The 25,270-nt window shown below is 38.8% G+C and overlaps 1 protein-coding gene across 1 annotated transcript in view; it reads right to left on the bottom strand.

Moving 5' to 3' along the window:
- Positions 1–313: 313 nt before the first annotated feature.
- SNX3 (sorting nexin 3) overlaps positions 314–25,270 on the bottom strand; it is a 47,314-nt gene continuing 22,357 nt past the window's right edge. The window contains exons 2-4 of the mRNA XM_035296449.3: positions 11,914–12,009; positions 4,018–4,142; positions 314–1,050 (exon numbers count right to left, since the gene is read on the bottom strand). Coding sequence (XP_035152340.1) covers positions 945–1,050; positions 4,018–4,142; positions 11,914–12,009 — 327 coding nt within the window. The 3' untranslated portion in view covers positions 314–944. The remainder of the gene's footprint in view (positions 1,051–4,017; positions 4,143–11,913; positions 12,010–25,270) is intronic.

Genomic DNA, 25,270 nt, shown 5'->3' on the forward strand with positions numbered 1-25,270 from the left:
TAGGAGAAATTGTATTGACTTATCTTTAAAAGTCCTTTTAATAAACGACTTGAGATTATAAAGCATTTTTCAAATACAAAAAGTGCTTCACAATGATTCAGTAAGCCTTAAGGAATACATTTTTTAGTACATCATTTTTATTGTTGTTGAAAATACCCATTCAATGGGTAGAGGTATATTTGATATCACCACTGTTTAAAGGGAATGGAGTTACAGGAATGAGAAGTATATAATCAGTAAATAATCCATCTCAACAAGTGACTTAAGTAGTCACTCATAGAGAGCAAAGAAAAGCTGGAGGCAACACAATCAGTGCATATCAGAAATGCATTTTAATTTTTATTTGAAAACAACTTAAATTTTTAGACAAATGATTTTAGTATATAAATTTGATTTTGTTTTTATACAGAATATAAAGATTTCCCTCATTAATCTTCCATGTGAAGGGTAGTACAAGCCTGAAGGAAGATGCTTGCTGCACACAAGTATGTATCTTATGTGTGCAGTGTTGGAAACCAATGGTGTAGTGCTCCTACACATAAATTAGGTCAAGTGACATAGACACATTAAAAGGGGGAAAGAGAAATATTCTAGTTAATCAAATGCAAGAAGCAAAGAAGACACAAAAACTGTGCAAATAAGACCAAGCCAGCAACTTTAGTTAGGACACTGCAGATTACATTGGAATAACAGGTTTGTGAGGCTATAGTGTGCACCACATTAAAACAGCAAGAAAGAGCTATTCATATAGAAAGGTATGGAATGAGGGATTTTCACTAAAGCAAATTAACTTCTTGTCAACTGCCAAAATAAAACCGAGCATGAGTGTTAGTATACTGAAGGCATGTTATACCAGTTTCTGAGCAGCATGCTAAAAGTTAGAACTTCTTCACTGGTGCATATCAATCATTAATAGTCACGTTTTTGCCCCTTCTTGCCAAATTTCAGGCATGTCTTATTTTAGACGGAGTATAGCTTTTATCTATTATTTCATCTTGTAAAAACATGTGAAGACAACGTTCATTCTGTGCCAGAGGATGACCAGCAACCCTGAGAATAAAAAAATATAAATTTAGTCCAACATTTATACAAGGGGAGGAGTTCAAAACACACATTTTAAGGTTAAGAAGCATGTATAGGATGGATGAGGTGGCTCATGCCTGTAATCCCAGCACTTTGGAAGGCCAAGACAGGTGGATCACCTGAGGCTGGGAGTTTGAGACCAGCCTGACCGATATGGAGAAACCCTGTCTCTACTAAAAATACAAAATTAGCCAGGTGTGGTGGCTCATGCCTGTAATCCCAGCTACTTGGGAGGCTGAGGCAGGAGAGTCACTTGAACCCAAGAGGCGGAGCTTGCAGTGAGCCAAGATTGCACCATTGCACTCCAGCCTAGGCAACAAGAGCCAGACTCTGTTTCAAAAAAGGTTATTCTGGAGCTCAAAATAGGTTACTGTGAGCTGAGATCATGCCATTGCACACCAGCCTGGACAACAAGAGCAAAACAAGCATGTTATTATTATTATTTTTGAGGTGGAGTCTCACTCTGTCACCCAGGCTGGAATGCAATGACTGATCTTGGCCCACAGCAACCTCTGCCTCCCGGGTTCAAGTGATTTGGTGCCTCAGCCCCCCAAGTACCTGGGACTACAGGTGTATGCCACCATGCCCAGCTAAGTTTTATATTTTTACTGGAGACAGGATTTCACCATGTTGGTCAGGCTGGTCTCATACCCCTGACCTCAAGTAATCGGCCCACCTCAGCCGCCCAAAGTGTTGAGATTAATTAACCTCAGCCACCCAAAGTGTTGAGATTACAGGCATGACCCACCATGCCAAGCCAAGAAGCATGTACAATTTACTAATAAGTATCATTCTGGACTGTCCATAAATCTATGCACTAACAACTAATGGTATATGTTCTTTTGTTTGGTTCACAACTGTAATTTAGAAAACATTTAATCCAAACTTTTCACTGCTTCTTTGTACACATATACCCAGTTAGCTTCTTTACATATTAGCTGGTGTTCTCATAAGAAACGTAAATAAATTTTAATGTTAAAAGTGAAACATGTCAATGGATCCTAAGAATCATTTTTTTTTGAGACAAAGTGTTGCTCTGTCACCCAGGCTGGAGTGCAGTGGTATGATCTCAGCTCATTGCAACCTCTGCCTCCCAGGTTCAAGTGCTTCTCCTGCCTCAGCCTCCTGAGTAACTGAAATTACAGGCGCGCACCACCATACCGTACTAATTTTTGTATTTTTAGTAGAGAAAGGGTTTTTGCCATGTTGGCCAGGCTGATCTTGGAACTCCTGACCTCAAGTGATCTGCTTGCCTCGGCCTCCCAAAGTGTTGGGATTATAGGCGTGAGCCACTGCACCTGGACAGAATCTATTTTAAAGAGAAGATACAGGATTGGTGTTAGAAATACAACGAGGTGGGCCGGGCACAGTGGCTCATGCCTATAATCCCAGCACTTTGGGAGGCCGAGGTGGGTGGATGACGAGGTCAAAAAATCGAGACCATCCTGGTCAACAAGTTGAAACCCCATCTCTACTAAAAATACAAAAATTAGCAGGCCATGGTGGTGCACGCCTATAGTCCCAGCTACTCGGGAGGCTGAGGCAGGAGAATTGCTTGAACCCAGAAGGCGGAGGTTGCGGTGAGCTGAAATCATGCCATTGCACTCCAGTCTGGGTAACAACAGTGAAACTCCGTCTCAAAAAAAAAAAAAAAAAAAAAATACAATGAAGTTCAACAAAAGTCCCAAATAGTTTAAAAAAAAAAAAAAAAAAAAACAGGCACAAATATCCAGGTATTTTGTTTGTTTCTGCCTGCTTAAAACCAGACTGGGCTACCAGACTCCTATTTCAGAATTAAAAACCAGCTAATATAGGCCAGGCAGGGTGGCTCATACTTGTAATCCCAGCACTTTGGGAGACAAAGGCAGACATATCACTTGAGGTCAGGAGTTCAAGATTAGCCTGGCCAACACGGCAAAACCCTGTCTCTACTAAATATACAAAAATAACCCAGACATGATGGTGTGCACCTGTAATCCCAACTACTCAGGTGGCTGAGGCACAAGAATCACTTGAACCTGGGAGGCGGAGATTGAGCCACTGCACTCCAGCCTGGGTGACAGAGCAAGACTTTGTCTCCAAAAAAAAAAAAATCTAATATAGTACTGCCTTCTCCAAAAGGAAAACAGGTTCATAGACAATAAAGACTGAGTGCTACAGTAGATAACCAAGGGCTTTATGTAACCCTTTCTGTTTACCACTCATGGATCTTCAAATCACTAGATAAAATTTAAAGTGTAAGCTTACATTACCATATTCTGTAGGATTTGGTTTACTTCTTCTAGTTTAAGGCCAATGCACAATTACAGTGAGGTCTTTCTTGGCATAAATCTTTCTATCACTTTGGCTTTCTATTACTTTACAAAATAGCTGTATTTCAAATGGGAATAAAATGAAAAGCTAAAAATACTGGTTTGAGCTTATCAAGAGTTTCTAAAGTAAAAGAGAAACAATCCTAAGTCTTCTTAACATTTTCAAAAGAATACATTTTACCGTGAAAATTAAAAACATGCACCTTTATACAAGACATGCTGATAATATCTCCATCTGCAATCAAACAAGATGATTGCAAATATATTGTAAGTTTTATTGTTCATGCTAGAACATACTGTAAATCAGAATCATAAGTAAAACTGTGTTTTTTAAATGCTGTAATTTTAAATGTAATTTGCATAAATTAACCAAGAAAAACAAATACAAAACTTAGGTCAACACAAAGATGTTCATTTCAATCACTCAAGTGTGTTAATATTTATCACATGATATTTAACTTGTCAGATACTTTTACTTTGATTAAATGATATGAAAAGTCAGGAAATGGCTAAAAGAAAAGGCAACAGTGCAGTTTAGCTTAACATCTAAACTATAGTAGTCACTTAAAGTAGTCTCGAAACATACTTCACTCCTACACTTTAAGGAATAGGAAGCACTTACTTGTTTATAAACTGCTCCAGCCCTTGTTTTCTTTCCTCAATAAAATTGTCATCAAATATTCCATCATCGCCTCTAAAAGGAAGCTGACGCAAAAACGCTTTCCCAGGGAGTGGGGGAACTACAACCTAAAACATGAAGACAGAAAGTTCTTGATGATGCTGCCTGGATTGTGAAAATTTATAGAGCACAACATGAAGACAAAGCATGTCCTCACTATAAAAGCCATCACCTGGTCAAACTAGTTTAAATATAAAAGAGCAAAAAATACACTGAAAAAAGACCAAATGTTTTGAAGACAAATGCAGAACAGCTCATCAGACAAAAGCTCCTCAATTCAAAGGAAGGATTCACAACTTATATCATTTTTCTCGGCCTTATCAAAGCACAGGTATACAAAGAGAACACTCACGGTACTGAAATAAAGGTTACCATGCCCCTCAGACACTTGTGATGCCACTTTGAGAAGGCAATGCCTTATTGCAATGGACACTGCAGAGATCAAAATCAACTCTCAATTAAATGAAGAAATCTTAACAATGTTCTCACTGCAACATGGTTAGATAAGAATTCTGGTTTCTTCAATCTCTTACCATCTGCATATAGCATTTCCTACTTGTGTTTGAGGTGAAGACAAAATATCAATAACTCTAGTTGTCACTCTTCTGTTTCCTAAATTGAGAAATAAGTCAACTTTCTCTGAAATGCCCTATCCTGCTGTCTTTTCCCAAAGACTTCTTATTTCTTCCTTCCCACACTATAGGAAGATCCTAAATTGTCCCTTTCAAAGCCTAACCAAGGGTCAACTCCTGCTGATCTCTCCCTTCTGGGAATTAACTGGAGCTCAAATATTATTCTGGGCCAGGTACAGTGTCTCACAACTGTAATCCCCACACTCTAGGAGGCTGAAGCAGGCGGGAGGACTGCTTGATGCCAGGAGTTCAACACAAGCCTGGGTACATGTTTATAAAAATAAAAAAACTTAGCTGGGTGTGGTGGTGTGATCCTGTAGTCCCAGCTACTTAGGAAGATGGCTTGAGTCCAGAAGTTCGGGACTACAGTGAGCTAAGATCACATTGCTGCACTCCAGCCAATAAAAAAGTTTAAATGAAATGATAACATTTTGTATCATTTAAACAAACTAAAAGTATCTGACTGCCAGCTCTCCTCTTCAAAAAATAAAATAAACTTTAAAAAATGTTATTCTGGCCGGGCACAGTGGCTCATGCCTGTAATCCCAACACTTTGGGAGGCCAAGGCAGGCAGATAACCTGAGGTGGGAAGTTTGAGACCAGCCTGACCAACGTGATGAAACCCCATCTCTACTAAAAAATACAAAATTAGAGGGGCATGGTGGCACATGCCTGTAATCCTAGTTACTTGAGAGGCTGAGGCAGGAGAATCTCTTGAACCCAGGAGATGGAACTTGCAATGAGCCAAGACTGCACCGTTGCACTCCAGCCTAGGCAACAAGAGACAGACTCCGTCTCAAAAAAAGTTTATACTGGAGCTCAAAATACTTGTTTTGATTAAATAACATCTAGCTATTTCAAAGATTAGTTTGGTTTCTCCACCCTGGCACTACTGAGAATCAGATAATTTTTGTATTGGGGCGCTTTCTTGTGCATTTTCTTTCTTGAGATGGGGTCTTGCTCTGTTTCCCAGGCTGGAGTGCCATGATACGATCATGGCTCACTGCAGTCACAACTTCTCTAGACTCAGGTGATCCTCCTGCATCAGCCTCCTGAATAGCTGGGACACTACAGGCTCATAGTGTGCCACCACACCTGGCTACTTTTTCCTATTTTTTTGTGGAGATGGGGTTTCAACATGTTGCCCAGGCTGGCATTCTTTTCTTTAGCAGCATCCCTAGCCTCTACTCACTAGAAATCAGTAGCACCCCCAGTTGAGACAATAAAAAATGTCTCTAGATAGTGTCAAATGTCTCTTGAGGGATAAAACTGTCTTTGGTGGAAAACCCCCAAGCTATCATATTAATGTCTTCAAAACAAGAACCCTGTCTTAGGCTTCTTGTAGTTATTTTAGGAAAAACTGGAGAGACAACAGAAGCTCAACCAACCACTTAGCTGGATCCTTACCTTAAACCCAAAGAGACAAATATGTAAGCAAACAATTAGAACAAGAAGAACTATAAATAGTAAACTGATACACACACACACACACACACACACACACACACACGTGTGTGTGTTTCTTTTCACCAGTAATAAAAACTACATATATTTAAAAAAAAATTAAAACTTTAAACCCTTGATACAGTTTCTACAGAGGAGTTTATCCTCAAACAAAATTCAATAGGATAAAAAGGGAAAGATCAAGTTGACTTCATATAGATTAACAAAAAACAAAATAAAAACAAAAAGAAACAAAAAACCCAAATGTCCAACATAAACCTTATAATCCCTTCCTGGATTTACTCCCCCCAGATGACCAATGATGAAGATATCTAAGGATTTATCTCTGTAAATTTATGCTAGCATTCTTAGATCTCACACCTATGTTAGCATCTGTTTAGCTGAGAGTTAAAATCTGCAGGGACTTTTTATAACTGAGAAACAAAGGAATACTAACTGTTAAGTTCCAGTAGAATGGCTATCTGGTAGGCAAGGAAAAATACCTCTATCTACACAATTATTATTTAAAAAAAAAAATCTAAAACCAGCATGTTAAGTAAATGCCTACCATTAATTCAAGATAGAATTTAGCATGAAATTTAACAAAGTATGGCTCAAGGACATCAGTTAAATAAAGAAGAAAAATGATAAAAAAATTTAAGGCTATATATATAAAATTAAATATATGTAAATTTCATATGTATGGGAAGTTTTAGAAAAGGATTACTATGCATTATCCTCTGCAGAGATAGGAATCATTCAAATGGATGGTGAGGTGGTAGACAATAGGATTAATGATCTACAAAAATCATAAATGGCTTGTCCAGCTAAGATTCTAAAGATTCTCTTCTACACCAAATTAGTTTTGCCGAAGCAGTCTGAAAATATCTAATCAGAATTCTAACATCAGTTTGGGTGTGATCGCTCAAACCTGTAATCCCAGCACTTCAGGAGGCCGAGGCAGGCAGATCACCCGAGGTCAGGACTTGCAGACCAGCCAGGCCAACATGATTAAACCCCATCTCTACTAAAAATACAAAAAAATTAGCCGGGCGTGATAGTGCATGCTTGTAACCCAGCTACTCAGGAGGTTGAGGCAGGAGAACTGCTTGAACCTGGGAGGCAGAGATTGCAGTAAACTGGGATTGCACCACTGCACTCCAGCCTGGACGAGAGCTACACTCTGTCTCAAAAAATAATAATTATTATTATAACACCAATTTAAAAGTCATAAATGCAAAGATATGTGTGTTCATTTGGAGTGATAGACAGGAGGGTATTTGGTGAGCATAATATATTGAAAGCTAACGCAAACTAGATTAAAAGCTGAAAGATCTGACCATAATACAGGTCAGCTAATTTCTAGCTTAGTTTAACAGATCTTAAGTAAAAGTACTAATATACTACAAAATAACTTGATTACATTGTTCTTAGCAATACTATAATATGAGTAAAACTTTCAAATGGATTTAACTCTCAATATATTAAACTGGTCTAACATTATATGTGAAGTATTGTGCTTCAAAGGACATTATCAACAAAGTGAAAAACAATCAATAGACTGGGAGATATATGCAAATTATGGATCTGATAGGGACCTCTAAGAGTCATATTTTCTTGACATAACTTTGTAATAAAAAGATAACTCATTTAAAAAGGCAAAAGATCTCAATAAAGGTTTCTTCAAAGATACATAAATGGCCAATAAGTACACGAAAAGAAGATCAACATTAGAGGCCATGAGAAATAAAAATCAAAATCACAATGCAACACCCCTTTACAACAGTAGGATAGCTATAATGAAGACAAGCAATAGCAAGTGTTAGTAAGGATGGGGAGAAAAGTAGAACCTTGCATCGCTGGTAAGAATGTAAAATTATGCAGCTGTTTTGGAAAAACAGTCTGCCAATTCCTCAAAAGGTTAAAAAGAGTTATGATACCACCCAGCAATGTACTGATAGGTATATACCGAAAAGAAATGAAAACACGTGCAGACTGAAACCTATGCACTAATGTTCACAGCAGCATTACTAATAATAGCAAAAAAGTCGCATCAAATGTCCACCAAATAAGTGGGTAAATAAAATGTGGTATAAGCATAGAATAGGATATTATTTAGGAATAAAAAGAAGCAAAGTACTGATGCATGTTATAAAAGCATAAACGTGAAAACATGTTAAGTGAAAGAAGCCAGACACAAAAGATCGCATATTCTGGACTTCCATTTATATATGTCCAGAATGGGCAAATCCACAGAGAAAGGAGACTAGCAACTGGATGCCTTAGGCTGATAAGGAAGGGTTGGGGAGAAATCAGCAGTGATTACTAAGGGGGACAGGGTTTCTTTTATTGGGTGATAAAAATGCTCTAAAATTGACTAGTGCTCTGCAGTAGCGATGGTTGCTCAACTCCGTAAATATATTAAAAACTTTAAATGGGTGAATTGTATGATATGTAAATTATATCTCAATTAAGCTGTTACTAAAAACAAAAGCAAAATATACATTTGGCAAAAGTTTATTAAACATTTTCAGTGTGCCACATGTCATGCAAAGCCCAAAGCCTATGTATCAAGACACTTCTCAGCTAGGTACAGTGGCTCATGTCTGTAATCCCAGCACTTTGGGAGGCCAAGGCAGGAGGATTACTTGAGTCCAGGAGTTTAAGACCAGGCTGGGCAACATAGTAAAACCTCATCCTTATAAAACATTTTTTTTAATTAGCTGGACATGGTGGCTCATGCCTGTAATTCCAGCTACTTGGGAGGCTGAGGCAGCAGAATCACTTGAGACCAGGAGTTGGAGGATGTTATAGTATGCTATCACATGCCACTGTATTCCAGCCTGGGCAACAGAGCAAGACTCTGTCAATTAACCAATCAGTCAATTTCCTAACCATCTGTCATTTGTATATACTGAGTTATAAATCTTTATTCCCTAATAGAAAAATATTTCAACTCCATTTGCTGAATTCCCTTCCCACTTAATGACAATGTTATTTTTGTTATGAACTAAAATCCCTATAAATACATGGATCAAAGTCTAAACTCTATTACATTCCACTAATCTACTTGCCCAACCTAAAGCAATATATATGGCATAACAGTGTTTTCATCAGAGATGAACCACATAAGATAATAATGGTGGTGCCCTAAGATTATAATGGAGGTGAAAAATTCCTATCGCCTAGAGATGTCTTGATGATCCTGACCCTATGTAGGCCTAGGCTATAATGTGTATTTGTGACTTAATTTTTAACAAAAAAGTTAAAAAAATTAGAGAAAAGCTTAAAGAATATAAAGAACATATTTTTGTGCAGCTGTTTGATATGTTTGTGTTTTAAGCTAAGTGTTATTACAAGAGTCAAAAAGTTAAAAAAGTACAAAGTTTAAAAAGCTAAGGTTAATTTATTATTGAAGAAAAATATTTTATAAATTTATAAATTATAAATTTCAATGTAATGTTTATAAAGTCTACAGTAATAAACAGTAATATCCTAGGTCTTCACATTCACTTACCATGTGCTCACTGACTCACCCAGGACTTCTAATCCTGCAAGCTCCATTTATGGTAAGTGCCCTATACAGTTGTACCATTTAAAAAATCTTCCATGCTGTACTTTTTACCTTATCTTTTCTATGTTTAGATGCACAAATGCTTCCCACTGTGTTAAACTGCCTATAGCATTCAGTACAATAACATACTGGATAGGCTTGTTGTCTAGCAGCAATAGGCATACCATATAGCCTAGGTGTGTAGTGGACTACATCACCTGGGTTTGTGTGAGTACACTCTGTGATGTTTGCACAAACAATGAAATCGCCTAAGGACGCATTTCTTAGAATGTATTCTCATCAGTAAGTCCCATATGACTATACCACACTGTTTGAATTACTATAGCCTTAAGATATGTTTTGATGTCTGGCATGACAAATACCTGCTGCCCACTATATATTTTTTTTGGTTATTCTTGAGTGACCTAAATTTTAAAAATTCGGATTCTAAAGCTCATATATAAATCTGCAAGTTTATAGATAGCCCTACTGAAATTTCTACTAGAAACTTATGAATTTATAAATAAGTTAGAAAATACTCTACTTTATGCATGTCTCTGCTAATATGTCACCTATGATTGAGGCCTTCCCCTTGTGCTCCATATGAGAGTGGCTCCTCTGGCACTTCCTACTCCCCTTAATTTTTTTTGAGATTCCCATCTGACATCTATATATTTTACTGTATTTTTCCTGCCTTCTCTTCAACCCCCACTCCAATTTACCTAATAGGATATAAGCACTATAAAAGAGGGGACCTTAATTTGTTCACAGCTCCACCTGTAATGCCTAGAACACAAAGAATGAGCTCTCTAACATGTCTGTAAAATAAATGAATCTTTAAAAGCAAATATTCCAGACAAGGAATACATTACCCTTTTTTTTTTTTTTTGAGATAGGGTCTGGTTCTGGTGTCCATGCTGGAGTCTGGTGGCGACACTGTAGCTCAGTGCTTCCTGAGCTCAGGTGATCTTCTTGCCTCAGCCTCCTGAGTGCTGAGGCTACAGGTGCGTGTCACCATGCCTGGCTAATTTTTGTATTTTTGGTAGTGATGGGGTTTCACATATTGCCCAGGGTGGTCTCGAACTCCTGGGCTCAAGTGATCCACCCGTGCTGGCCTCCCAAAGTGCTGCGATTATAGATGTAAGCCACTGCACCTGGCCCCTCTTTATTTAGGCCTTCTTTTGTCTTTCAGTAAAGTTTTAGAGCTTTCTTAACATGAATTTTGTATTTCTAGTTTTACTCATATTTAAAAATTTTGGAAGAGATGGGGCCTCACTATGTTGCCCAGGCTGGTCTTGAACTCCTCCTGCCTCAGCCTACCAAAGTATTGGGATTACAGGCATGAGCCACCAGGCCTAGCCTCCATTACAGTTTTGTTGGAATGCTATGATTTGCATATGTTGTGCTCATATCCAGCCACTTTTATCTTAAGCTAGAAATAGAAGGAAAACGTCCTTATTAAACTTGAGAAATGAGTACAAACTAGCCTTCATCTAGTTCAGGACTCCTACCATACCCGCTTCTTTCTACCTACTTTCTAGTCACAAAATAACTTCATCATTCTGAGCACTCCATGCCTTTCCGTAACTCCTTGCCTCAGATGTCATTCTGAGGGTAGGGCTGAAATGAGAGACATCAGAGTGAGACCTTGCTTTAATTTATTTTGAAGCCAAAGCTACCAAATTCTCTTCCAAGAGAAGATAAGGCATGTAACAATGTTTTTAAATTGCAGTCAGCAACCAATTAGTGGATCAATAAATGCTAATCCGAAGAATATCAGCACATATCAAACAGAGTGAGGTCATTACTGTTTTATGAAACTTATGTTACATGAACATATGTGATAAAAAAAACTTACGTGTCAGTAAAACAAAATTGGAAATACATTGACATTTATAAAACATATTGAGGAACAGAAACTTGGCGGGAAGATGAAATAGAACAATGAGGGAAAGGAAGGAAGTAATAGCAAGAAGGTTCTAAGAAGTGTTATTCAAGTGTGAGTCAGCAAATACCTTGACTGGGCCAAAGTAGACAAGAGATAGAGTTGTAAGGAAAAAATTAGAGTCTTCCTCTATAAAATGACATCGAACTATTAAAAAAAAATCATATTTGCTTGTACCCATTTTATTCAAGATCACTTTCCTGAGAGTATTAAGCATTAAAACTTGGAATGTTTTGCTTTCAAGTTGCATTGCAAATCATTCTTACCTTGCTCTCTCTTTCTAATTCACTTCGCAGCCATTCAAAGTCACTGTATCTTCTTCTAACAGTAGATTCTTTCAGCTTGAAAATAGGAAGATTTGTCTGAAACAAAAAAAGTTACTCCTAAATTGAGCACATTAAGAAAACTTCAAAATAATGGGGGGATGGGGGATCTAGGCTTGCAACTTGATGACATGGCAAGCTTGATTCCCTTAACAAAAGAAATCATAACTTTTTTTTTGAGACACAGTTTTGCTCTGCCACCCAGGCTGGAGAGCAATAGCATGATCTCAGCTCACTGCAACCTCCTCCTCCTGGGTTTAAGTGATCCTTCTGCCTCAGTCTCTAGAGTAGCTTGGAATATAAGCACCTGCTATCATGCCCAGCTAATTTTTATCTTTTTGTAGAGAGGGGATTTCACCATGTTGGCCAGGTTAGTCTTGAATTTCTGACTATCCGCCTTGGCCTCCCAAAGTGCTGGCATTACAGGTGTGAGCCACTGCGACCAGCTGAAATCAAGACATTTTAAAGATGACCTTTTATCCGTAAAATAAAACTTCGCTAGTTCTTTTTTTTTGAGACAGAGTCTTGCTCTGTCACCCAGGCTGGAGTGCAGTGGTGCAATCTCAGCTCACTGCAACCTCCACCTCCTGGGTTCAAGTGATTCTCCTGCCTCAGCCTCCTGAGTAGGTGGGATTACAGGTACCCGCCACCACGCCTGGCTAATATTTTTGTATTTTTAGTAGAGGCGGGGTTTCACCATGTTGCCCAGGCTGGTCTCAAACTCCTGACCTCAAATGATCCACCAACCTTGGCCTCCCCAAGTGCTAGACTTACAGGCCTGAGCCACTGCCTGGCCTGCTAGTTCTTTAAAAGTATGTTATTTACACAAGAATACAACTTTCAAAATGTACCTTTGCCTGCAGGCTTTTGAATGTCATTCTACCTGAGGTTATTTGCATAAATGTAGGTCATTTTTAAATTATTTCAGTGAGCTTTAAAAATGTTAACTAAGCAGGGGTGAAAAAAGGCTAGCTCTTGACCATCCTCCAGCTTAGCTAGTACCTCAGCAAATAGTCCTCATAGTGGAAAGATACATTACACCTTTTAATTTCCAAAATTTTATTTTCTTGGTGCTCATTTATCATAGCAATACCCCAACTTATGTCTCAATGCCTATCACTGCCTATTGATGTGGAAATTCTTTTTCTTCCCCCAGAGCACAGTGTCATTACATTGCCCAGGCTGGATTTAAACTCCAAGGCTGGAGCAATCCTTTCACCTTAGCCTGAGGAGTAGCTGGGACTGCAGGGTCAGGACACTGTGCTGACTCACTTACCTTTTAAATGAAAACAAAATCTTTTGTTATGAGGAGTAGATTAGACCTTGCATAATAAAAGGCACACATAAAACATTGTTCTTAATAACCTTCTAAAAAATGACAAAAAGAGCAGGCAAAGTGCTTCATGCAATGTCTGTGCTGTTAATGCTAGTAGGAAGTTAACTCATACTCGACAGATCAGGTTCATAAACCCAGAACTTTAAAGGCAGAGGGCAAGTTTAAGAAATGAAAACATAAATAACACTCAGTACTTTGAGGTTACACTGGAATTGTAAGAAAATTTCTGGAGTCTTTTTCACAAGATTGCAAAGACTACTTGTTGCCACTTCAGTCAACTTCTAAATTAAAAAAAGTAACAAGAAAGATTTCTATTATCTTTTACTGGATCCCCTTTAAAGAAAAAATATGCTATGCTGGGCACAGTGGCTCTTGCCTGTAATCTCAGCACTTTGGGAGGCCAAGGCAAGCAGATCATGAGTTCAAGAATTTGAGACCAGCTTGGTCAATATGGTGAAACCCTGTCTCTACTGAAAATACAAAAATGAGCCAGGTGTGGTGGTCAGCACCTGTAATCCCAGCTACTCGGGAGGCTGAAGCAGGAGAATTCCTTGAACCTGGGAGGTGGAGGTTGCAATGAGCCAAAGATTGTGCCATTGCACTCCAACCTGGGCAGCAAACAGAGTGAGACTCTGACTCAAAAAAAAAAAAACAAAAAACAAAAGAAAAAGAAAAAATATGTTACCAAATCCAAAAAATAAAAAAATGGTTTATGACTAAAGACTATTAGGAGTGGTATGACTAAAGACTAATCCTGGTATGAGACCAGTATTTTATCACTAAGAATAGATTTTAGGCCAGGCATGGTGGCTCATGCCTGTAATCCTAGCACTTTGGGAAGCTGAAATGGGAGGATGGCTTGAGGCCAAGAGTTACTGGCCTGGTAAACATAAGAAATATTCCATCTCTACAAAACATAAATTTACTGGGCATGGTGGCTTGTGCTTGTAGTCCTAACTACTTGGGAGGCTGAAGTGGCAGGATCTTTTGAGCCCAGTCAGGAGTTCGGGAACTGCAGTGAACCGTGATTGTACCATTCACTCCAGCACGGGCAACAAACAAGACACTCCCTCTCAAAAAAAAAAGGAAGATATTATTTTGAGACAGGGTCTCACTCTGTAACTGAGGCTGGAGAGCAGTGGCATGATCATGGTGGGCTCAAGTGACTCCTCCCACCTCAATCCCGTGTAGCTCAGACTACAGGCACATGCCATCACACCCGGCTAATTTTTGTACTTTTGGTAGAGACAGGGTTTCACCATATTGCTCAGGCTGGTCTTGAACTCCTGAATACAAGCAATCCCTCCGTATTAGACTCCCAAAGTGCTGGGATTATGGGCATGAGCCACTGTGCTCAGCCAGAAAGATTTTAAAATGTGCCTAATATCAAAAAGTTTGTAGGAGACAGAAAGGACCTACAAAATAACTAATGCCATACCCTACCAAAAATACTACTCAACACTATATACTCTTAGATTACATTCTATCTGTAATTCAGACTTTAATTAGCAGAGAATTTGCATAGAACTGCAAAATGTTTTACAACGGGAAGAAAAAAGTTAAGTGCCACCTGAAGGAAAGACTGGCGTCCTACTGTGTATACAGGGGCATCATCTTGTGATATTCACTCCTAAGAAAATTCTACTTATTTGTTAAGCTTAATGCCACTGGTAAATAGCTGTCATTCAGCACAAGAAAAGCTTTTTATTTGGGACCTTAAATAGATTTTGTAGTGGTCTCAATTTTTTCCTAAGTCTATTAACTTCTCAATGTTGTATACCTTATAGCTTAGAATTTTCAACAGATGCCATTGGGCATAACAGTGTATAGGTTTCAAGCATGAAACCAAATCTCACAAGAGATTTAAAAGCACTTGAATTTTCTTTCCCAGGTAACCACAACATTTGTTCATTGTATTAATGACTAAGGAAAAAATTGCACCTAACAAGACTCTTATTATACTAAAAGTCAAGCTTGTATTTAAGGATGCTGGCTTGTTGTACAGAGGGTATTCTCATTCCCCACAGGGAATAAAATTAGGTCCCCTGGAGAGGAGAATGATAATTCCCAGAAAGAAAGCACTGGATTATTTCTCTCTGATTTCACCTATTGGCTTTTTAACCAAGTTCACCCTTCCGCATTAAAATATTAAGTCTTTGTAAGTGTCTAAAGATAGAAGGGCCTTTACAGAATTGAGTGTTTTCTGCAGGTGAGATTTTACATTCTGAATTCCCTCCTCTCAAATTACTTTACAAAGGGGATTAACTGCTCTCTTTATTCAGTATGTTAAGATCAAGCTTGTGAAAAGAGTCCCCTAAGAATTTTCATACTTCTGGGTACGGAAGTCTATAAAGTTAATCTCTGAAACAACATATCAAGCTTACAGGTACAATGTTGAGAGAAGAGTGCCAATTCAGCTCATTTTACCTTCCATTTTCCCTTTTGAACTTTTGACACAATCATGATTATATCTGATTCACTCTAATAGAAAGGGGGCGGGGGTAAGGGGAGAAAAGTCCTTTTCCTTCTATGATTAACTAATAGTCTGATAGATTATATACTTTAACAGGATCACTATTAGCTTAAGAAAGTTCTTTTAGTTTTTCTTAACTGGTTATTTCTCTTTTTGTATGAGGACTGCTTTAAAGTCACATCAAGAAATTCGAACATCACTTGCCCATTACATTTGCAGTGGTTAACTTAGCCGTTAAACATCTTCCTGATCATTACAAGGACTTTTAATTCAATGTAACTGATCAAAATAAGTAAGTAAAAAATGCAGGTTTTCTTGTTGTTTGTTTAAAGTACTGAACTATCACTGCTGAAACTCCTGTGATTGGTCACTTTCAACTTATTTAACTTTTATAAAATGACTGAAGGGAGAAGAGGTTTTTTCCTACAGCTTTAGAAGAACTAAACTATTATTTACTGATCATCTACATAAGTGCACCCTGCTAGATAAGGGAGAATCATTATTTATAATGATAAATATAATACAGACCTGGCCCTTACGAAACACATACCAACCAAGGAGGTTAGAAAACAAGCATATAAAAAGTTGACTTTCCATGGTTAAAAATACCACAAACTGGCTGGGCATGGTACTTTAAGCCTGTAATCCCTGTGCTTTGGAAGGCTGAGGTAGGAGGATCACTTGAGGCCAGGAGTTTGAGACTTGCCTGGGCAACATAGTGAGACCCCCTTCTCTATAAAAATATAAAAAATTATCTGGGCAGGCTGGGCACTGTGGCTTATGCCTGTAATACCAGCACTTTGGAAGGCAGAGGTGGACAGATCACGTGAAGTCAGGGGTTATAGTTTACACAATATAACTCAGCCATAGATTAATCAGAAAAGCTATCTAGAATGCAGGACATATAAAAAGTCTCAGGCCGGGCATGGTGGCTCACACCTATAATCCCAGCACTTTGGGAGGCTGAGGCAGGTGGATCACTTGAGGCCAGGAGTTCAAGACCAGCCTGGTCAACAGAGTGAAACTCCATCTCTACTAAAAATACGAAAATTAGCCAGACAAGGTGGCAAAAGCCTGTAATCTCTGCTACTTGGGAGGCTGAGGCAGGAAAATCACTTGAACTTAGGAAGTGGAGGTTGCAGTGGGCCAAGATCATGCCACTGCACTCCAGTGTGGGCAACAGAGTGAGAATCCACTTCAAAAAAAAAAAAAAAGCTTCAGAACAGTGCATCATATAGTATGATACCATTTGTATAATATGAAAAGCATGAAGCCTGCCACCATGCCTGGCTAATTTTCTGTATTTTTAGTAGAGATGGGGTTTCACTATGTTGACCAGGCTGGCGCCAGACCTGGTGATCCGCCCGCCTTGGCCTCCCAAAGTGCTGGAATTATAGGCGTGAGCCACTGTGCCTGGCCTCCTTTCCTTTTCTTTCCTTTCCTCCCTCTCTCTCCTTCCCCTCCCTCCCTCCCTTCCTTTCTTTAGACACAGGGTCTCCCTAAGTTGCTCAGGCTGGTCTTGAACTCCTGGGCTCAAGGGATCCTTCCATCACCACCTCCCAAAGTGCTGGGATTTTAGATGTGAGCTGCTGTGTATGGCCAGCCAGGACTCTTTTTTGTTTTTTTGTTTGTTTTTGAGAAAGAGTTTCGCTCCTGTTGCTCAGGCTGGAGTGCAATGGCACGAGTGCAATGGCCTCAGCCAGGACTCTTTTAACACAGAGCCATACTAGAAGACAGCTGAAAATGGTGAAAACTGTGTGAGCTAAATGCAGAGAAGAAACAAGTACAAGGTATATTTAGTATATAATTCTTGTATATTCTAAAGCATAGGAATGATGGGAAAAAAAACTGAAAAGTTTAAACTGCATCTGAATGTGGGGCTAAAGTATCTACCTGTGAGCAAATAAATATGTTTGAATAGGAAAATGATAGCTATAAACAGAAAAAATAGAAGAGAGAAGTTGCCACAGAAGTAGAAGCCACAGATGAGCTGCATGTAGGCTTAAGGGGTAGAATTAAGAACAGATGGCTCTAGTTGATTCTTAGGTTTATCTGCTTTGAAGTGTATGGAAAAGAGTCAGACTACTGAGGCAAATTACAGCAAAAATCCCTTAAAGGTTTTATCTTGGATGTCATTTTAATGCCCTAGATTTATCCAGAAAGAATGCTGACTTCTGAAATTAAATGAAAATCAGACTTAAATATTGTTAACTTACTTTAAGATGACTAAAACTTTTGAAATTTGAACAGCAATATTTAGTATTCTCTCACCCTAATATTCATATTTTCCCCCTAATTTTAAGAGAAGTTGATTAGTATGAGGCTGAGTATAAAGTGGAAGCAACAATTTTCTTCCTAGTTACTGTTCATTTTATTTCTTAAAAAGTAAAATTGTCAAACACAACCATCTGTATGAAATAACAATTGTAGGAAATACAAGAAATATGTTATTTGTGTGAAATAACAATAGATCAGCCAATTTGGGCACAGTGATCACAGGTAAGATGGGAGACAAGCAAAAGTAAAGTACAGCCTTCATCTATCTGTATAGGCATATATCAGTAAATGCTGAAGAAAGTGAGTTTGAGTAACCTTGGACTACTTCAGACTTCGATTTTGTTCATGGAGTTCGAAAGTTCTGCAAATCACCTTTCATTATATATCTGAAGCAAACACAGAGGCTCAAAAAAGCTGGATAGCTCCCACGGGTTCTATATAAGAAACCCAATATGAATAGTCACTTAAAGCTATGTCAGGGCCCAAATTGACATTTAAAGAGCAGAGAATTATAATTATCTGCATCTCAAAACAGTTAAGTTGGTTGCCTGGAATCCGCTGAGTCTATAAAACTCTCTTATTCCACATTCAAAATAAGCCATTGTTAATTATTTGCCAAATGCTAGTTAACTTGTTAGCACTACTTAGTAACGTTTATTTGGAAAACCATAAAATAGATCACCTATATTATCAAAGACAGGAAAAAAAAAAGGGTCTCACAGAGTTGCCAAAGGTGGAGTACAGTGGCAAGATCCTAGTGAACTACAGGCAGAACTCGAGCTGAAGGGTCCTCCCACCTCTGGTGTTTCTTTAGCCTTTAATCTAGAATAGTCACTCCCTGCTTTTTTGCCATTCAAGACACTGACAATAAAGAGTTCAGGCCAGCTATCTGAGCTACATTCTACATTTGGGTTTATCTGCTTCCTCATGACCAGTTTTGTTATGCATCGTTGGCAGTAATGATGTTCCTAAATGGCAAGAGTGTTGGCGGTTTCTGAGGCATCACATCAGAAGGCACATAATGTCAGTCTGTCCCATTACTGGATCACTGGGTAAAGAGAGATCAGATTCCTCCAATAGTTATATTTTCCTCACCTTTGAATACCTTTTTCTTGAACCAGCCCTTCATAATACAATCTAATGCCATTTAGAATTTGCCTAATTGAAACTTTCAAAACTATCAGAATACAGAATAAATTCTTCTTCTAGGAGAATTCACATTTTTAGGTGAAGTTATTCATCCAACTTTAACCATTAGGAGAGAGATTGCTTTACCGAAGGAAAGCCCCACTCCCTGCAAAATATAGTATGAATATACAGATGTGTATGTACAGCATGTTCTCAGTTTGTTTATTTAATATATAGAATTTTAAAAGGGTTTATAATCTACTTGGATATTTGTAATCTTTCTGGAGAAATTTGGGATAATGCTGAAGCTGCTGGTATCTTGCTTTTCATCTGCAAAATAACAATATATTTTGCTTAGCTCACAAAAAAGTGATGAAATAATTACAAGATCCTGGGACATTCAAAGAACTAGAAAAGAACAACAATAAACACCCGAAGAGAACTATTTAATGTTATTTTGTTGCTATTTGTTATAATATACCAGGAACTAAACTGTAAAGTGATAAAATGTTAAAAGAGTTATGTGGATGCCAGATACTCTTAAACTACTATTTTTATAAAAGATAAACCAGCAATTTTCCACAAAAAGTATTACTAATCACACAGGGTAAGATCATCAGGAATCTAAATGGACATTATACACTAAGGAAAAGATTTTTGAAACCATAATATAGAGGTCTAAAACAAGTGTTCCCTTCAAGTCTAAGCACAGGAAACTACATTATTGGTCTCCAAAAAGGTAGGTCCTATACACTTACACAGGCTGATCTATTAAAGTCAGCAGCTCAGACACCCTATATGTTACCTGATTATCACTGATAGCCAAGCAGAAAACCAAGCCCCAAAATGTGATCACCTGAATATAGCTTAACAATAGATATTAGAAAAATGTTTACTAGGTGTTTCTAGTATTTCTTCAGATAGCGTCACGTGTACATTTGAAAAGAGACTGGCAACAACATCAAAAGTATACTCAATAGGCCATACTCTATTCAACCAATCCTAAGAGATGTAAATGGATGCCTCACTACAGTTCTCATTAAACAGCTGCATTTCTCCAAATATCTACATCTAGAGATAAAAGATAAACTGAGAAGTGCTTAAGCTATTACTTCGCCCTTCAGTACTTTTGATACCTGTTTTACCCAATCTGGAACAGCATGAATAACTAGAGATATGGTTTATAACCTAGATGAACTCTTAATAAGGCTGAGAAGAAGTCATTTAAATGGAGAATAAGCTTTTAGTCCAGAGAACCTTTGAAATGTAGATTGTCACTAAGCCAAAGTATTTAGTTGCTTTCTTTTTCTCTTTAAAAAATAAGGACATGGCCTTCCAGTGATACAATTCCTCGTTATTTTAAAAGTAGTATCCTTTATGGTATAATTTCCAAAGCAATGATCTAGACTAGCTTAAATGCATAAACCAAGGCATTGCAGATACTTTTCCTATATTGTCAGTATTCTTCTTTTGTGAATTAGCAACAAGACTCATTTGTGAGCTCACACAGGTTTGCAATGAGAAATCTTTAATGAAATTGTGCAGTAATAATTCTATTGTAAAGGAAAATTCATTCCTAACAATTCATGAACATTTACATAATTCTACAGGCTTATGCTGAAAGAAAACTGTCTACTAATAGTCTAACACCTTTTTTTGGACAATCTTTAAAATGCAAAACTATTTTCTGTATCTTCTCAACTTGTCCAATCCTAAGAATCACACTCCTCAAGTGATACCAACTAGAGAATCTCATTCAACTGAACTAGGGTGGAATCTAACCGACAGTATTTTCAAATGATTCTCAAGTGCAGCCAGAGTCAAGAACTGCTGCCCTAGACTTAAAAAAAAGTGAATGAGGGTTAGGAACTTGGGAATCTGTACAATCACCTAGAAATTCTGGTTTAGTTGGGACAGATATGGGCAATAGGGCAGTGATTTGGAATAATACTGTGACAATTGAGTGTAAAGTATTATAAGTAAAACTATGATGTGGAAACCAGTTAAAAAATATTGGTTTAAGAAGCTTTATTCAGTAAGTACTCATATTGCCTAAGCTTTTACACACGGAGCATCAGGCAACTATGGACTACAGGGATCTCAAGACATCCTCCTCAAGCGGTGTATTTACATTAGATTTATAGTGTAAAGTGGGGGATGGAGAGGGGAGAGTGGAATACTCTTCCAAGAGTCATTACATGTAGCATTCACAACCATAATTTATCACATAGCTCTTTAATGTTTGGATGAAAGGGTGGAGACCAGTATTTCACTAATCAGGGTAAAAATAATATATGTAAAAACATATACATGTGACAACTGGGTGTGGTGGCTCAAGCCTGTAATCCCAGCACTTTGGGAGGCCGAGGCGGTTGGCTCAGGTTACCGGAGGTCAGGAGTTCAAGACCAGGCTGGCCAACATGCCAAAACCTGTCTCTACTAAAAACATAAAAATTAGCCAAGGATGGTGGCACACGCCAGTAGTTCCAGCTACTCAGGAGGCTGAGGCAGGAGAATTCCTTGAACCTAGGGGGCAGAGGTTGAGGTGAGACAAAATTGTACCAGTGCATTCTAGGTAGGAGACAGAGTGAGACTCTGTCTCAAAAAAACAAAACAAAACAAAACAAAACACAACACATACATATGAATATATTGAGTTTGCATGGTTGACTTTTAAAAGATATCCTTACAATTAAAAAAATAATATGGCCGGGCGCAGTGGCTCACGCCTGTAATTCCAGCAATTAGAGAGGCAGAAAGGGGCAGATCACAAGGTCAGCCTGACCAACATGGTAAAACCCCATCTCTACTAAAAATATAAAAATTAGCTGGGCATGGTGGCACATGCCTGCAATCCCAGCTACTCAGAAGGCTGAGGCAGAAGCATCGCTTGAACCTGGGCGGCAGCAGTTGCAGTGAGCCAAGATAGTACCACTGCATCCAGCCTGGACAACAGAGCAAGACTCCATCTCAAAAAAAAAAAAAAAAGAATAATACATATTCATTTGTATATATTCCATTTCAGCATATAGCCTTTTAGATTTTTTTATATGTAAAAATCTTATTTTTATTAAATATATTATCAGCTTCTCATAGCATTAACATGATTATATACAGACAACCCTGGGTGGGAGGCTGTGTAGTACAATGATTAAGGGCACAGTTCTGGAACTAAAAAATCTGTTTTTAATCTGAATTCCTGCATTAACCACCTATCTAACTCTGAGCAAAATGCCATGGATGAGAACTAGATAAAGCCTTGATACAGATCCAGGGAGTTTAAATATTTTCCTTAGGATAAACCCTAAAGGTGAAATTACTAGACCAAAGACTGTAAGTTAAGTCTTCAAGCTGTCCTCCAGAAAGACTACTTTGCTATGGAATAAGAAAGAACACTGCAGTAGTAGTAGCTGCTTTGGTAGCCTACAGTAAACCATGACACTCAGTATTTAAATACCTTTCTGTATCCTCTCTGACACTGGCTTGGCCATGTGACTGCCTTTGAACAAACATTTGTGTATTGCAGTCTGTCTCTTGGAACATTTGTTCATAAAGAGATTCTTGGGATCCTGTCACTGTTATTCCGTGAGAAGTCTAGCTCACCCCATGAAGAACTAAGGACCTGTTCTACATCCCCATCTGAGCTCCCAGCTGGCAGCCAGCCATATGACTGAGTTATCTCAAAAATAAGTCCTCCAGCCCCAGTCAAGTGACCCACAGATATCAAGTGGAATAGAGACAAGACATCTCTTCTAAGACCTGACCAAACTGTAGAATTGTAATGAAGTGAATATTTAATTGTAACTCTTTTCAGTCACCAATTTTTAGGGTTTTTACACAGCAATAATCAACTGAAGCAATAATCTGACTTCGGTAGAATTATGCTAAACAAGAAGCAGATTATGAGAGGATAGTCTTTCATCTCTAAAAACCTGGCAACTCAAAAGTAAATAGACTTGGGCCAGAAGCAGTGGCTCACATCAGTAATCTCAGCACTGTGGGATGCTAAGATTGGTGAATCACTTGAGGTCAGGAGATCAGGACTAGCCTGGCCAATATTGTGAAAACCTGTTTCTACTGAAAATACAAAAATTAGCTGGGCATGGTGGCACATGCCTGTAGTCCCAGTTAGGAGGCTGAGACATGAGAATCGCTTGGACCTGGGAGGCGGAGGTTGCGGTGAGCCAAGATTGTGCCATTGCACTCCAGCCTGGGCAACAAGAGTGAAACTCCATCTCAAAAAAAAAAAAAAAAAAAAAGATGTTACTTAAAATACTAATAAGTATACAGCATAAAAGGCATTAAGAATCTACCATGAGGCCATTCGCAGTGGCTCACACCTGTAATCTCAGCACTTTGGGAGGCCGAGGCAGGTGGATCAATCACCTGAGGTCAGGAGCTCAAGACCAACCTGGCTAACATGGTGAAGCCCCATCTCTACTAAAAATACAAAAATTAGCTGGGCATGGCAGCAGGCTCCTGTAATCCCTGCTACATGGGAGGCTGAGGCAGGACAATCACTTGAACCAGGGAGGCAGAGGTTGCAGTGAGCCGAGATCACACCACTGCACTCCAGCTTGGGCAACCAGAGCAAGACTCTGCCTCCAAAAAAAAAAAAAAAAAAACATAATCTACCATGATGGGCTGGGTGTAGTGGCTCACGCCTGTAATCCCAGCACCCTGGAAGGCTGAGGTGGGCTGACAGCTTGAGCTCAGGAGTTTGAGACCAGCCTTGGCAACATAGCAAAACCCCATCTCTACTAAAATTACAAAATTAGTTAGGCATGGTGGCACACACCTACAGTCTCTGCAACTTGGGAGGCTGAAATGGGAGATCACCTGAGCCCAGGAGTCAAGGCTGCAGTGAGCTGAGATGACACCACTGCACTCCAGCCTGGGTGACAGAGCGAGACCCTGCTTCAAAAAAAAGGGGGGGGTCAACTATAATGGATACCCCTCTCCCCCAAAAGAATCTACCATGAACTAAGAATATGAACATTGTCCCTGCCTTGGCCAATTTTACGACACAGTTAAGAATTATAAAAGGAGACCAAAGCAGAATAGGTGTCACAGTATAGACAAGGATAGGGCAGGATAAGGAAAGAGAATTACAGAGACAGAACACCACTGGGGAAGTTTCTGTAAAACAGTATATAATTTTTGGAGTATATTATGATAAAAACATGTATGTATAATGCTTTAGGCTCAGAGGCCTTAAAGCTAACAAAATTTTTCTAAGAATACTTTTTATAGCTACTTACACCATTTGTATCAAAAGTGTTCAAGAGAGCCAGGTGTGGTGGCATGTGCCTGTAGTGCTAGCTACTAGGGAGCCTGAGGTGGGCAGATGCTTTGAGCCCAGGAATTTGAGCCCAGCCTAGACAACACAGTGAAACCTCCACCTGAAACCCCCCTAAAAAAAAAAACTTTTAAAAAAGTGTCCAAGTTTTGATGTTCATATTTGTGGATGAAGAGTTTAAAGTCTCTTATTTTTCCACTCACCTAAGAAATTCCAGGTTTTCAAATAAGTGGTATATCCCTTTTGTAGTGTAAGTTCTTGACATGTTACATGGGGTGGGGGGAAAATGCAAACAAATATATGTAAGTATAATTCAGCATTTGCTTTGTATCAATGATAGGAGCTAAGGAGCTAATCACAAACTTGTGACACCTTTTCTCTTTTTTTTGAGACAGAGTCTCACTGTGTCACCCCACTCTGTCACCCAGACTGGAGTGCCATGAGCAATCTTGGCTTGCTGAAACCTCCACGTCTTTGGTTCAAGCGATTTTCCTAATTCAGCCCCCAGAGTAGCTGGAATTACATGCATGCGCCCCCATGCCGAGCTAATTTTTTTTGTATTTTTAGTAGAGACAGGGTTTCATCACATTGGTCAGGCTGGTCTTCAACTCCTGATCTCAAGTGATCCACCTGCCTCAGCCTCCCAAAGTGCTGGGATTACAGGCGTGGGCCATTGTGCCCAGCCCACGACAGCTTTTCTGACTCCTAGAAGTAGCAGGGAACAAATGAATTAGTCAAGCAGAACTGGGTTCAAGTCCTCTTTCTGGAACTCATTAACAGTATGATC

This window comes from Callithrix jacchus, chromosome 4 (genome assembly GCF_049354715.1).
Source record: "Callithrix jacchus isolate 240 chromosome 4, calJac240_pri, whole genome shotgun sequence".
In the NCBI taxonomy this organism is placed as follows: domain Eukaryota; kingdom Metazoa; phylum Chordata; class Mammalia; order Primates; family Cebidae; genus Callithrix; species Callithrix jacchus.